Here is a 13689-nt window from a genome sequence, read left to right as displayed (position 1 = left end):
CTGAAGGACTGGATTTGGCGATGCTGATTGGCTGAAGGACTGGATTTGACGATGCTGATCACTGTAGAGTGATACGTAGAGCCAAACAGAATGTGACATCAGGTTATCAGGATGGTTCTAACCAGGCTATCATTTTGTCTCTACCTATCATCTAAATCTCTTTCGGTGTGATTTCATGTGTTTCCTTCTATCTAGGGTGCGGGTGTCGTGAAGTTGGGGCTAAAATCGAATGAGCTATCCACTGGTTCTCCTCCATTAAAGGCAATATGGTATCATAGCTTTATCACTGCTATTCAGAAATAATCGTGGGACGTTAACGCTAAGGGAGAGAGGAGGTTGTGGGGGGGGTGTCTGTCTGTATTTTGATATTCAACTAGCTGTGTTGGCGTCTTTGGCCGCTTCATATTCAACTTGTCATCTTTCTCTTCGTGTTTTTGCTCAGCTCTTTGATATAAAACCCACTTGAACAATTGCAAGTAACAATCAAGATTTCTTGTCAACAGCATTTTGTGTTGTAACACCCTCTGCCCTTACTCTAAAGGCATGTTGTGTTGTAACATCCTCTGCTCTTACTCTAAAGGCATGTTGTGTTGTAACATCCTCTGCTCTTACTCTAAAGGCATGTTGTGTTGTAACACCCTCTGCTCTTACTCTAAAGGCATGTTGTGTTGTAACACCCTCTGCTCTTACTCTAAAGGCATGTTGTGTTGTAACATCCTCTGCCCTTACTCTAAAGGCATGTTGTGTTGTAACATCCTCTGCTCTTACTCTAAAGGCATGTTGTGTTGTAACATCCTCTGCTCTTACTCTAAAGGCATGTTGTGTTGTAACATCCTCTGCTCTTACTCTAAAGGCATGTTGTGTTGTAACACCCTCTGCTCTTACTCTAAAGGCATGTTGTGTTGTAACATCCTCTGCTCTTACTCTAAAGGCATGTTGTGTTGTAACATCCTCTGCTCTTACTCTAAAGGCATGTTGTGTTGTAACATCCTCTGCTCTTACTCTAAAGGCATGTTGTGTTGTAACATCCTCTGCTCTTACTCTAAAGGCATGTTGTGTTGTAACATCCTCTGCTCTTACTCTAAAGGCATGTTGTGTTGTAACATCCTCTAAAGGCATGTTGTGTTGTAACATCCTCTAAAGGCATGTTGTGTTGTAACATCCTCTGCTCTTACTCTAAAGGCATGTTGTGTTGTAACATCCTCTGCTCTTACTCTAAAGGCATGTTGTGTTGTAACATCCTCTAAAGGCATGTTGTGTTGTAACATCCTCTAAAGGCATGTTGTGTTGTAACATCCTCTGCTCTTACTCTAAAGGCATGTTGTGTTGTAACATCCTCTGCTCTTACTCTAAAGGCATGTTGTGTTGTAACATCCTCTGCTCTTACTCTAAAGGCATGTTGTGTTGTAACATCCTCTAAAGGCATGTTGTGTTGTAACACCCTCTGCCCTTACTCTAAAGGCATGTTGTGTTGTAACATCCTCTAAAGGCATGTTGTGTTGTAACATCCTCTGCCCTTACTCTAAAGGCATGTTGTGTTGTAACATCCTCTAAAGGCATGTTGTGTTGTAACATCCTCTGCTCTTACTCTAAAGGCATGTTGTGTTGTAACATCCTCTGCCCTTACTCTAAAGGCATGTTGTGTTGTAACATCCTCTAAAGGCATGTTGTGTTGTAACACCCTCTGCCCTTACTCTAAAGGCATGTTGTGTTGTAACATCCTCTAAAGGCATGTTGTGTTGTAACATCCTCTAAAGGCATGTTGTGTTGTAACATCCTCTGCTCTTACTCTAAAGGCATGTTGTGTTGTAACATCCTCTAAAGGCATGTTGTGTTGTAACACCCTCTGCCCTTACTCTAAAGGCATGTTGTGTTGTAACATCCTCTAAAGGCATGTTGTGTTGTAACATCCTCTAAAGGCATGTTGTGTTGTAACATACTCTAAAGCAGTGATTCCCAACCTGTGGGCCGTATTGGTATTGCAAGTGGGCCGCCAAATCATTTCCAAAAAAGTATGATTTTTGAAAAAAAAAAAAAAAAAATTTTTTTTTTGAAAGATTTTGAAAAATCATACTTGAAAAAGTATGATTTTTGTTTCTTTGATGTTATTGCTTTTGCTTGAATTGAAGTTTCATCTTTACATCATCTTTATATTGGGTTTGTGTTTATTTGTAACCCTATCGATTTAATGGGCTTTCTTCTGATATTTGGATTTTGTTTGGATCTGATATTGGATGTCAAATTGTTATGAGAATGCATTTTTCCATTGTTGAAGGATACCGTTATTTATTAATCATTTGTTAATTAGCCTGTTACAGACAGCCCCTTGCTTGTCATTTCTGACATCTGTGTGGTGCTGATGGACAGCTCCTTGAATGATTGGTGTGTGTGTGTGTGTGTGTGTGTGTGTGTGTGTGTGTCTGTGTGTGTGTGTGTGTGTGTGTGTGTGTGTGTGTGTGTGTGTGTGTGTGTGTGTCTGTGTGTGTGTGTGTGTGTGTGTGTGTGTGTATGTGTGTGTGTGTGTGTGGACAGCTCCTTGAAAACTGTAATACTGAAGGTGTTGCAACATGTTACAGGTGCTGTGTTAGTGACTGTGGAGCTTCCAACATGTTTCTCCTGTATTCAGTTCAGTCCTTTATGTTCAATTTTCAATAAAAAAGTGCTCTGAGAACGCATTATATGGCCTTTGTATTTATGGGGTCGGAGGTGGGCCGCGAACATTTTTGAGAGATAAAAGTGGGCCCTGAGTTGGAAAAGGTTGGGAACCACTGCTCTAAAGGCATGTTGTGTTGTAACATACTCTAAAGGCATTCTGGTGTTGGTGTTTTGCTTGACATTACACGATTCCTCCATTAGCAAGTGAGAAGAAGAGGGGAGACTAGACATGGCTGATCAGGTGATGTTGAGGAGACTCGTGATTGGCTGAGCGAGGTGATGTTCGCGGTGGTGGCTAGCTGGTTGGTCGCTGACCGTAGACCGCAGCGGTTCTGTCTGGACACTGATGATGAATGGGGTCGCCTTGAGGTGCTCCGTCATTGGTCGGCAGGGTTTCCTGTGTCGTTCTGATTGGCTGAGGGGTGTTTTCCTGTATGTTCTGTTGTTGGGTGTTGAACCTGTGGCCGTCGGTGGAAGGGTTGTGTGCTTTGTGTGCTTTGATGATTGGACCTTCTTGAGTTAACTGTGTAGTTCTCTGGCTCTGGTTGGGTGGGAGATGGTTGATCCTGTGTTGTCTCTGACTCATCCCTCCGGGGGGTGAAGTTGCCCTTGAATGCTGACTAGAGATCAGCTTAATCCGCACACTTTTCTTAACGTCAAGAGCAGCTTCGAGGAATAACCTTGTCCTCCTTTGTCCCATTACTAAGGAATGACAGTAGGAAGCAAGGGGGGAGGGAGGGAGGGAGGGAAGGAAGGAGGCAAGGAAGGCAAGAAGGAAGAGAGGAAGGCAGTGTGGCTGAAGGCCCCGCCTCTCTTCCAGAACATTCTTCTCAGGGATGAGATTGCGTCCCATTGGATGATGAGAGGAGTCTGGTCTTGTCTTTCCCCGAACCCCGCCGCTGGAGCACGCTCCCACTCCCGCTGCCCCCATTTCCCGCACCGTCCCCCCGCTCCCGCTCCCGCTCGGGTCCACCTTCGGAACGCCGGGAATTCTGGCGGGATGGAGTGCTGGGCTGGCGGGAAGGGTGACCGTTCTTCTCATCTGGGGAGTTGAAAGGTAAAGGCATGTGAGAGTGAGAGGACAGAAGGAAAGAAGCAAAAGAGACAGAGAGAACGACAAGAGAAAGAAAGAAAGAAAGAAAGAAAGAAAGAAAGAAAGAAAGAAAGAAAGAAAGAAAGAAGGAAAGAAAGAAAGAAAGAAAGAAAGAAAGAAAGAAAGAAAGAAAGAAAGAAAATAGGTTGGGAGAGATTTATGAATGGAAGGAGAGAGACATTTAATGAAATTAGTAGTATAAGGGACCGTTCGTTATTTAGGGAAGGGGCCACTGGAGGAAAATAGGGGAGGGTAATCTTGTTTTAAATTTAGTTTGAGGGAGGGTACACTCTCTTTAATTTGAGTCCAGGGGAGGGGTATACAATTTTGATTAGATAAAAATATATAAACTTTTTGTTTGTGTGTAATGTTTGCTTTTCAGACTTCAACAACTACTGAGTTGCTTCATTTACACCCCTCCTGTCCAAACTGTTTGGTATGTCCCGGTGCATTGTTTCTCTTTGGCGGTCTGATCTGTCGATCTTTGTGCTTGGCCTATCCAGACAGTAGGCGTGTACAGTATCTGGCCAATCAGTGGCGCTTTTCTGGTGATTCCACGGCTGCTGGGCTCTGTTTGCCTCGACGGAGGGCTGGGGTCTTGTACGCACCGCTGGGGTAACCTATACGTTCATACCAGCGAGGCTGCGACAGGCTGGTGTGCTGTTGCTGCTTTCTTTCGGGAGCGCGAGCCCCAGAGGTGTCTTTCGTAACGAGTGGCCGACTCATTGTGATACATTAGTTTGATTTGATTGTATAACTTAGTGTAAGACCACCATCCTGCGGGAGCCCTTACACCTAATTATTGTTGCTGCCTGCTATCATGACGTGGTGATATGTAACAAGTGTCAACCAACCTGTGCTGTGATGCTATGAGCTGTTTTAATTAAAACATATATAGGCTATATATTTTTGTCGATAATAAAGATTCCTATTTTAATATTAAGCTGCTTCTTATTGGTGTGTGTGCCTTAACGGCGTTGGAGCCTGTGGCTGTATGTGGTCTCTAGGTGCCACAATATGGAAGTACATTTCCAGCAGGAAAAGTCGAGCAAACAAACAGACATGGCATCACAAAATATATATATGTTGAGCAAACAAACAGACATGGCATCACAAAATATATATATGTCGAGCAAACAAACAGACGGCATCACAAAACATATATGGGCTCTATCATTGCGCCAGATAAGTCGTCTAGGAAGTCATGGGTAGAGCCGAGTGGCTCGGCTCACTCATCTCCTAAATTACGTAAAGTCTGCAAGGGATATTTATACCACCAGGATGACATATATGTTTCACATAGGGTTGTGTTTTGATTTCGAGATTTTATTTTGTCCAATATTGAAATGTTCTACACTTGCATGTTGTGTTAACATTATTTCTATCTACCTTTCTATCTATTTAGGCTAATTTGGATGCTATTTGTTATCGAAATGTAGCTCAATGGATGCTGGGAGATTTTACATGTGTGGCTTTGTGACTGTCTGCTGAGGGAGGAGAGAGAGAGGGGGGACAGAGAGTGGAGAGTCCGCCACAATAATATAACCGGCTAACTTTTTTCCATCAGTCATTGACTGCTATTTAAACACAAATATTGATATACACAGACTGAAGATGGTTTCACAAGCGAAAATAGCATTATGTAGCGACCGGAGGAGGCGGTCACTCTGATTGGTGACAGTTCTGCTCTATTAAGCGCAAAGGATTATGGGAGTTCATGTTCTTGTGGGAAGCTGTTACTGTACAGTTAAAAACGTGGTTTAGTGATGTTGTGCTCATGTTTTGATTGCATTATGTGGCAAATGGCAATGTTTGTGTGGCCAGGATATGTTTAGTTTTACTATCAATGTAGCCACCACGACTGAGACTGTTAGTGTGTTCGATGACCTCTGGCCGGAGTTCTGCAAATGTTTCTTAAAAGTAAGATATCTGTGTCAGTCTGCATTCTTCCACGCAAGCTTGCCACAATATTGTTTGGGGAGGGTCAAGGAAAAATATATTTTGATCAGGGAAGGGGCACAGCTTTTTATTTCAGAGCACACCAAATCCCTCCAGTGACCCCCCTTCTAAATAACGAACGGTCCCTAAGTACTACTAGTACATGTCACACTGAAGTGGGCGGGGTCTAACTCAAAGGCAGTGAGTGTCTCAGAGGAGGTTATATCTGACCCCAGTATCTGAGAGCGACTGTGAATATCTGTGCAACATAACACCAACTCCCACAAACTAATGCCCGAGGTCACCTCTTGAGGGCGCAACAACTGAGACAATGACAACACTGGACTGAGTTGAAACTCCAAGGAAAGCAGGTCTCCCTGCAGCAGATCACTCTGTCTCTCCTGCAGTGTTTAAAAGTGTCGCTCTGGATGAGAGCATTATCATCTTCACTCTAAAAGCAAGACTGCAGGTTTTACCAACCAAGCTCAATCTTTCCATCTGGCTTCCTGACAGCCATGCTCCTCACTGTATACATCATGGTCATGAACAGATAACTGAAACCAGGGCTCACATCTTAAATGGTTGCCATGCATACAAAGGCCTCTACATCTGTAGACATGATAGAATAGTGGATTTGATATCAAAAGATATCACCTCTATTTTCAGATATTCTATCTGGCTCTATAAACATTCTACTGTGAAGCCGAGCCTGTTCAGTCTGTGTAGTGACGACTCTGATGTGTTCTCTAATATTCCAGCTAACACTCCTGACGTTGTTGTCAATGAAAATCTCAGAGAGGTGTTTGTTCTTGAGGTTGGCTGTACCTTTGACCACAGCCTAGAGGAGGCCTTTCTGACCAAGATGTTAAAATATCAACAACTGGAGCAGCTGGGCTACAGGTGTAAACTTCTAGTTTTCATATTTGGTAGCCTGGGTCACGTACATAAGCTGGTTGTGAGAGGCCTTCAGATGGCTGGTCTCCCTAAGAGAAGGGCCAAGTAGTTAGTGAGGTATTGTTCAATATCTGCTATTATTGGTAGGCGCTCAATATGGAGGAGGCGCTGCTTTTTGTACCCATGAAGTGGATGCTGACCGTTATCTTGTCTTACAGTATAACTGTTTGTCGACCTGCCATTGTCATCATCCTGTGTGTTATTATGCTATGTTTTTACATTAATGTGGTCGCCAATTAGACAATTAAGTAACTGACTCACTCCCTATCAGATATTATCTGATTGCATTAATAGTGTTTATATCCTTTGCATATTTGTATTTGTGTGTGTGTGTGTGTGTGTGTGTGTGTGTGTGTGTGCGTGCGTGCGTGCATGCGTGCGTGCGCGTGCGCTTGTGTGTGTGAGCGTGCGTGCATGTGCGTGTGTGTGTGTGTGTGCGTGTGTGTGTGTGTGTGCGTGCGTGCGTGTGCGTTTGTGTGTGTGAGCATGCGTGCGTGCGTGTGTGTGTGTGTGTGTGTGTGTGTGTGTGTGCGTGCATGCATGTGCGTGCATTACCCACCAGCTAGTGCCTGCACAGAAGGCTGATCGTGAGTACTTAGTAGCTGGGCCTGAATGGTTTCCACCACTCTCTTAAACCTGCGACTGGGACCTGAGGAGAGGAGAGGAGAGGAGAGAAGGTCTCATCACTCACTTTAGCATCGGGAGCATCAGATTAAAAAATGAGGGACGCACCGATCAATCAATCGATCCAAATCGGCCCATATTCACTCTATGTATGAGATCAGCGAATTTCGATGTTCCTTTAAATGGCCGACCAGGAGTGCCGCTTGATGACACAAAACACACAACCCAATTATCTGCAGAGAGGAGATAGAGAGGCAAAGTGAACGTCACTTCCTGCTTCAGCACTGTCCCAGAGATTTTCATCCGCCATTTATTTTCCCATAGACATTTCGTAAAATGCTTATAAAATAGTTGTACTTCGTCGGACCAAACGGTTCAGCTAATGCTATAATCGGGAGAGACCATAGAACATTTCACTCGGACCAAAATGTAAAAAAACAACAGAAAAAATATTTTCTTTAAACCCGCATTTCTTTTACGTTTTGGTCCCAGTGAAATGTTATGCGATCTCTCCTGTTTCTAAATATATCTGTACCGTTTGGTTTAAACCAGTAAAACGATTTTTATACGTATTTTACGAAATGTGTATGGGGAAAATAAATGGCGGATGAAAATCTCTGGTACAGTGCTGAAGCAGGAAGTAGGCGGTCACTTTGCCTCTCTATTTGAGAGTTTACGTTTAAACAAAAATGTCGGCGGACGGTTTCCAAGGTGTGTGAGGCAGATAACGCATGATAACGATGTCATTTGCAACATATGTCAACCAACGGAGCATGATCAGTTCATCAGGACAACAGCGGAAAAGAAGGTGGTGGTAGGAGGCAGTAGAAGTAGGCCTACATGTATATCCAGGGGGAGCCACGAGTACAGGCAACTTTAGAGAGAACGCAGAAGAACCTATGCCAGGAATCTGTTTGTGGACTTCAGCTCGGCCTTCGATATGATCACCCTGACTCTGCTTCACGAGAAGCTCTCCCAGCTGGGTGCGCCCGACTCCATCAGCATCATCCTGACTCTGCTTCACGAGGAGCTCTGCCAGCTGGGTGCGCCCGACTCCATCTGCAGGTGGTCCACAGACTTCCTGAATAACAGGAAGCAGCAAGTAAGGCTGGGGAACAGAGCTGTGGACTCAAGTCACATGACTTGACATGACTCGAGTCAGACTTTGGAGTGGACTCGACTTGACGAAATCAACAAAGACTCATAACTCGATCTTGGACTTGAACACCAGTGACTCGTGACTTGACTTGGACTTGATACCTGGGACAATCAATACAGACACCACAGAGGGAGTCATTCACCCAGCTAGTATTTGTCATTGACGGTGCAACTAATTTGGTGCTTTGTTATGTCTTCATTTTCATTTTATTATTTACTTGAACCCATTACTGTTTATACAGTACCATCAGGACCATGATAGATTTATTTTAAAATATGTAAACTCCAGTAGGCTATATTAAACTATTGCATGTCACTGACTCCCGGACCATCAGCACCGGAGCTGCCCAGGGTTCTCTCCATACTTCTTCTCCCTGTGTACACCAACAACTGCACCTCCAGCCATCAGTCCGTGAAGCTCCTGAAATTCGCAGAAGACACCGTGGAGTCCTTTCACTTCCTGGGTTCCACCATCAGCCGGGGCCTGAGATGGGAGCTGAACATCAGAGCTCTCACCAAGAAGGCACAACAGAGGATGCACTTCCTGTGGCGGCTGAGCAAGTTCAAGGTGCCAAATGATGTGTTGGTGCTTTTCTACACCTCCACCGTCGAGTCCAGCATCCTCACCTCCTCCATCACCATCTGGTATGCTGCTGCTGCCCGCAGAGACATCTCCAGACTGCGGCGCGACAAGCTAGCATGTCAGGCTTGGTTGCAATGGATTCCTACGGTCTTCTAGTTTCATACGATATCAGTATCTTCGCTCTAGCTTTAAAAATGAGCCAGCCTCTGAAAGACAGTCAAATTAGCCACGGACAAAAAGGGCACTTGAACACCAAGGAGCAAAGGGGCAGGTGCTTGAGCCCACTCCCCCCCCCCCCCCTCCTGCACGTGCCTGGTAAACACTTTCCTCCCCCCTCTGCACGTGCCTGGTAAACACTTTCCTCCCCCCTCTGCAGGTGCCTGGTAAACACTTTCCTCCCCCCCCTCTGCACGTGCCTGGTAAACACTTTCCTCCCCCCTCTGCAGGTGCCTGGTAAACACTTTCCTCCCCCCCCTCTGCACGTGCCTGGTAAACACTTTCCTCCCCCCCCTCTGCACGTGCCTGGTAAACACTTTCCTCCCCCCTCTGCAGGTGCCTGGTAAACACTTTCCTCCCCCCCTCTGCAGGTGCCTGGTAAACACTTTCCTCCCCCCCTCTGCACGTGCCTGGTAAACACTTTCCTCCCCCCCCTCTGCACGTGCCTGGTAAACACTTTCCTCCCCCCCCTCTGCACGTGCCTGGTAAACACTTTCCTCCCCCCCCTCTGCAGGTGCCTGGTAAACACTTTCCTCCCCCCCCTCTGCACGTGCCTGGTAAACACTTTCCTCCCCCCTCTGCAGGTGCCTGGTAAACACTTTCCTCCCCCCCTCTGCAGGTGCCTGGTAAACACTTTCCTCCCCCCCTCTGCACGTGCCTGGTAAACACTTTCCTCCCCCCTCTGCAGGTGCCTGGTAAACACTTTCCTCCCCCCCCTCTGCATGTGCCTGGTAAACACTTTCCTCCCCCCTCTGCAGGTGCCTGGTAAACACTTTCCTCCCCCCTCTGCAGGTGCCTGGTAAACACTTTCCTCCCCCCCTCTGCAGGTGCCTGGTAAACACTTTCCTCCCCCCTCTGCACGTGCCTGGTAAACACTTTCCTCCCCCCCCTCTGCACGTGCCTGGTAAACACTTTCCTCCCCCCTCTGCACGTGCCTGGTAAACACTTTCCTCCCCCCCTCTGCACGTGCCTGGTAAACACTTTCCTCCCCCCTCTGCACGTGCCTGGTAAACACTTTCCTCCCCCCTCTGCACGTGCCTGGTAAACACTTTCCTCCCCCCTCTGCAGGTGCCTGGTAAACACTTTCCTCCCCCCCTCTGCACGTGCCTGGTAAACACTTTCCTCCCCCCTCTGCACGTGCCTGGTAAACACTTTCCTCCCCCCCCTCTGCACGTGCCTGGTAAACACTTTCCTCCCCCCCCCCCTCTGCACGTGCCTGGTAAACACTTTCCTCCCCCCCCCTCTGCACGTGCCTGGTAAACACTTTCCTCCCCCCTCTGCACGTGCCTGGTAAACACTTTCCTCCCCCCTCTGCACGTGCCTGGTAAACACCCCCCCCCCCCCCCCCTCCCTGCACGTGCCTGGTAAACACCCCCCCCCCCCTGCACGTGCCTGGTAAACACTTTCCTCCCCCCCTCTGCACGTGCCTGGTAAACACTTTCCTCCCCCCTCCCTGCACGTGCCTGGTAAACACTCCCCCCCCCCCCCCCTGCACGTGCCTGGTAAACACAGGCAGACAGACAGACAGACAGCTCTCCAATTATAGTATTCAGATGACCGTTCATAAAATACATTTTGGATCACTGATTTGTTTAAAAATAAAGTGAATAAAGCAAAACTATTTGTCAGCCTAGTAGACATCTTAAATAAATAAACACCATTAGTTTTTGCTTGCGTACTTCTTATTAAAAGAAGAGGTCTCTGTCTCCTCTAAGCACAGTCATCTTACCTGATATTAGAGTGAAGGTGACGCTGTAGATGCCCAGATGCCTCCTCCCTTCCCTCTCTGCGTGTTCCCTCTCTCGCTCCCTCTCTCCCTCAGAGAAAGCAATGTCCACCTGTAGGAAACAGGAAGTTAAAGGGACACTCCACCGAAAAACAATGCTAATTCATTTTGCACATGATCTCACATAATATCCGAAAACTGTCAACTGTTTTGGGGGCATTCATTTAGTTTGACAGTTATTGAGAGTTGATTTGAGTGAAGTTGTGGACCAGTGATGTCATCCATGCACAAATGATGCTTTCAAAAGATGGCATCTTTGCTAGCAGTTTGACGTTAGCTAACCTCTCTCCCAGCAGCACATCTTTGCTAGCAGTTTGACGTTAGCTAACCTCTCTCCCAGCAGCACAGAGTCTCACTAGCAGTTTGACGTTAGCTAACCTCTCTCCCAGCAGCACATCTTTGCTAGCAGTTTGACGTTAGCTAACCTCTTTCCCAGCAGCACATAGTCTCGCTTGCCAGACTGTGTCCATTCACACTAATGAAAACATTTATTTGCCAGTGATTATCTTAACTGCATATTACTCCAGTTTAAACATTCATCTGTCAGCAATCCTTTTAAATCTGAGGTTCAGTAGTATATTAAAAAAAAATCGTTAGATTAATCGACGAATCGAAAAAATAGTCGTTACAAGTAATCGAGAAGGATAGTAAACATTGATTGTTGTAAATTACTTTTCTGTTGCTGTTTTTCTTTCATTTTGGAGGAGAACTTAACTGAGTAGAAATTAGGTCAGGCATAATATAAGCATTTTGCTTCTGCCTGAGCCTGTTCAGTCTCTGGTCGTATGACTTTGTTTATACTGTGATTTTGTTGTTTAAAATGACTGAATAAAATTACATTACATGACATTACATAGTCGTTTAACTTGCAGATGTGCAGCAGTGACGTTGGAGGTAGCACACCCAACCATATACCCACCAGGCGTGTTGTGTTCACTTACAAACGGCACAGAACAATACCTGGAACTTGACAGGCTTCTGGAAGACAGAGGGGCCACCGGAGGATTTGTACTCCGCCCGGAAACTGGTCTGAGAAACCACACTGTGGCTGAGGGACGCGACCTGGAGACGGAGGAGGGGTCGGGGATGGGAGGATGGTGAGGCGAAGAAGGCAAAAGAAAGAATGCTGTTGAAAAGCTGAGCTGATAAAGATGATAGAAAACCAAGGTGAAAGTCTCAGTGAAAGAATGATGATCAGAGGGGGAAAAGAGATGCGGGTTCGCTGCCTTTTTACCGCCACAGATGTTGATATGCTGATTAGGGATGGGCATTTGGAGAAAAAAAAAATCTGTAATCGATCATCGGGGGAAATTAACAATCAATTATCGATTCAGCTCTTTTTTTTATTTAATAAAAAAAAGGCAGATCACAGAAAATAGTAAAGAAAGCTTTTCCTCAATGAAATCTTTATTCCAAGAACTTATAGTCCAACAGCAATCCTCTCGGGGGGCCGTAGCTCAGGAGGTAGAGCGGGTCGTCCACTAATCGCTTTGGTGGTTCGATCCCCGCCTCCTCCAGTCTGCATGTCAAAGTGTCCTTGGGCAAGATACTGAACCCCAAATTGCTCCTGATGGTGTGCCAGCACCCTGCGTGGTAGCCTGCCGCCATCGGTGTGTGAATGGGTGAATGTACCTACTGATTGTAAAGCGCTTTGGATAAAAGCGCTATATAAATGCAGGCCATTTACCGTTTACCATCCTCTGAAACGAGGCAGTTTGTGAAACAAACAAAACAGAGTCTAATAAGCCCCGCTGTTGTTTGATGCCATGTGGATGCAGGGGAATATGCGGTTGGTTTCATTGTTACATTGAAACAGCATAGAGCTGAACAGTCACATGACATCTCTTGCCCCGCAAGTGAGTTTCACATTCATTTTCTCCATAGACATTTCGAAGAGTCCTTATACAACGAGTTTTAAGGCTGGTTCCAAGCCAACCCGTGACCTACTGAATCACGAGTGACCATAAAACATTTCATTTTGAGCAAAAACAGAAAATAATCATGCCTATTCCTCATACCTAACTAACGCTATGATGATGCTTCTTTGACTGTACGTGTTCTTTGGAGTAGGAGGCTGATCTAAGCTCACTTGTACTCACAGACAGGAAGGCATGGACGATATCTGCCTTGATTGAGCTGAGCGGTTTGTCTCTGATCACAACAAAGATCTGCTCCTCTTTCTCCAGGGTGATGAAGTTGCCAAACCAGGACTTCTTCACCAGTCTGAAATGAACGGAAAGAGTCAACGATCACAACAGGGACCTGCTGCTCTTTTTCCAGGCTGATGAAGTTACCAAACCAGGACTTCTTCACCAGTCTGAAATGAACAGAAACAGGCAGGTTAAAGATCTGCTCCTCTTTTTCCAGGGTGATGAAGTTACCAAACCAGGACTTCTTCGCCAGTCTGAAATGAACAGAAACAGGCAGGTTAAAGATCTGCTCCTCTTTTTCCAGGCTGATGAAGTTACCAAACCAGGACTTCTTCACCAGTCTGAAATGAACAGAAACAGGCAGGTTAAAGATCTGCTCCTCTTTTTCCAGGCTGATGAAGTTACCAAACCAGGACTTCTTCACCAGTCTGAAATGAACAGAAACAGGCAGGTTAAAGATCTGCTCCTCTTTTTCCAGGCTGATGAAGTTACCAAACCAAGACTTCTTCACCAGTCTGAAATGAACAGAAAC

General features: G+C 45.9%; 1 protein-coding gene across 2 annotated transcripts in view; it reads right to left on the bottom strand.

Moving 5' to 3' along the window:
- Positions 1 to 3485: 3485 nt before the first annotated feature.
- LOC310788030 (serine/threonine-protein kinase BRSK1-like) overlaps positions 3486 to 13689 on the bottom strand; it is a gene marked incomplete at both ends in the record, with an annotated part of 47384 nt that continues 37180 nt past the window's right edge. Inside the window, 5 exons of one of the 2 annotated variants that reach the window (XM_083649501.1) lie at positions 3486 to 3714; positions 7196 to 7289; positions 10951 to 11059; positions 11968 to 12069; positions 13107 to 13230. In XM_083649501.1, the coding sequence (XP_083505627.1) occupies positions 3486 to 3714; positions 7196 to 7289; positions 10951 to 11059; positions 11968 to 12069; positions 13107 to 13230 (658 nt within the window). The remainder of the gene's footprint in view (positions 3715 to 7195; positions 7290 to 10950; positions 11060 to 11967; positions 12070 to 13106; positions 13231 to 13689) is intronic. The other variant, XM_083649502.1, reaches the window with a different exon arrangement.

Source organism: Poromitra crassiceps (genome assembly GCF_964638095.1).
Source record: "Poromitra crassiceps genome assembly, chromosome: 13".
Lineage (NCBI taxonomy): Eukaryota > Metazoa > Chordata > Actinopteri > Beryciformes > Melamphaidae > Poromitra > Poromitra crassiceps.
This window is presented reverse-complemented; position numbering and strand designations above follow the sequence as displayed.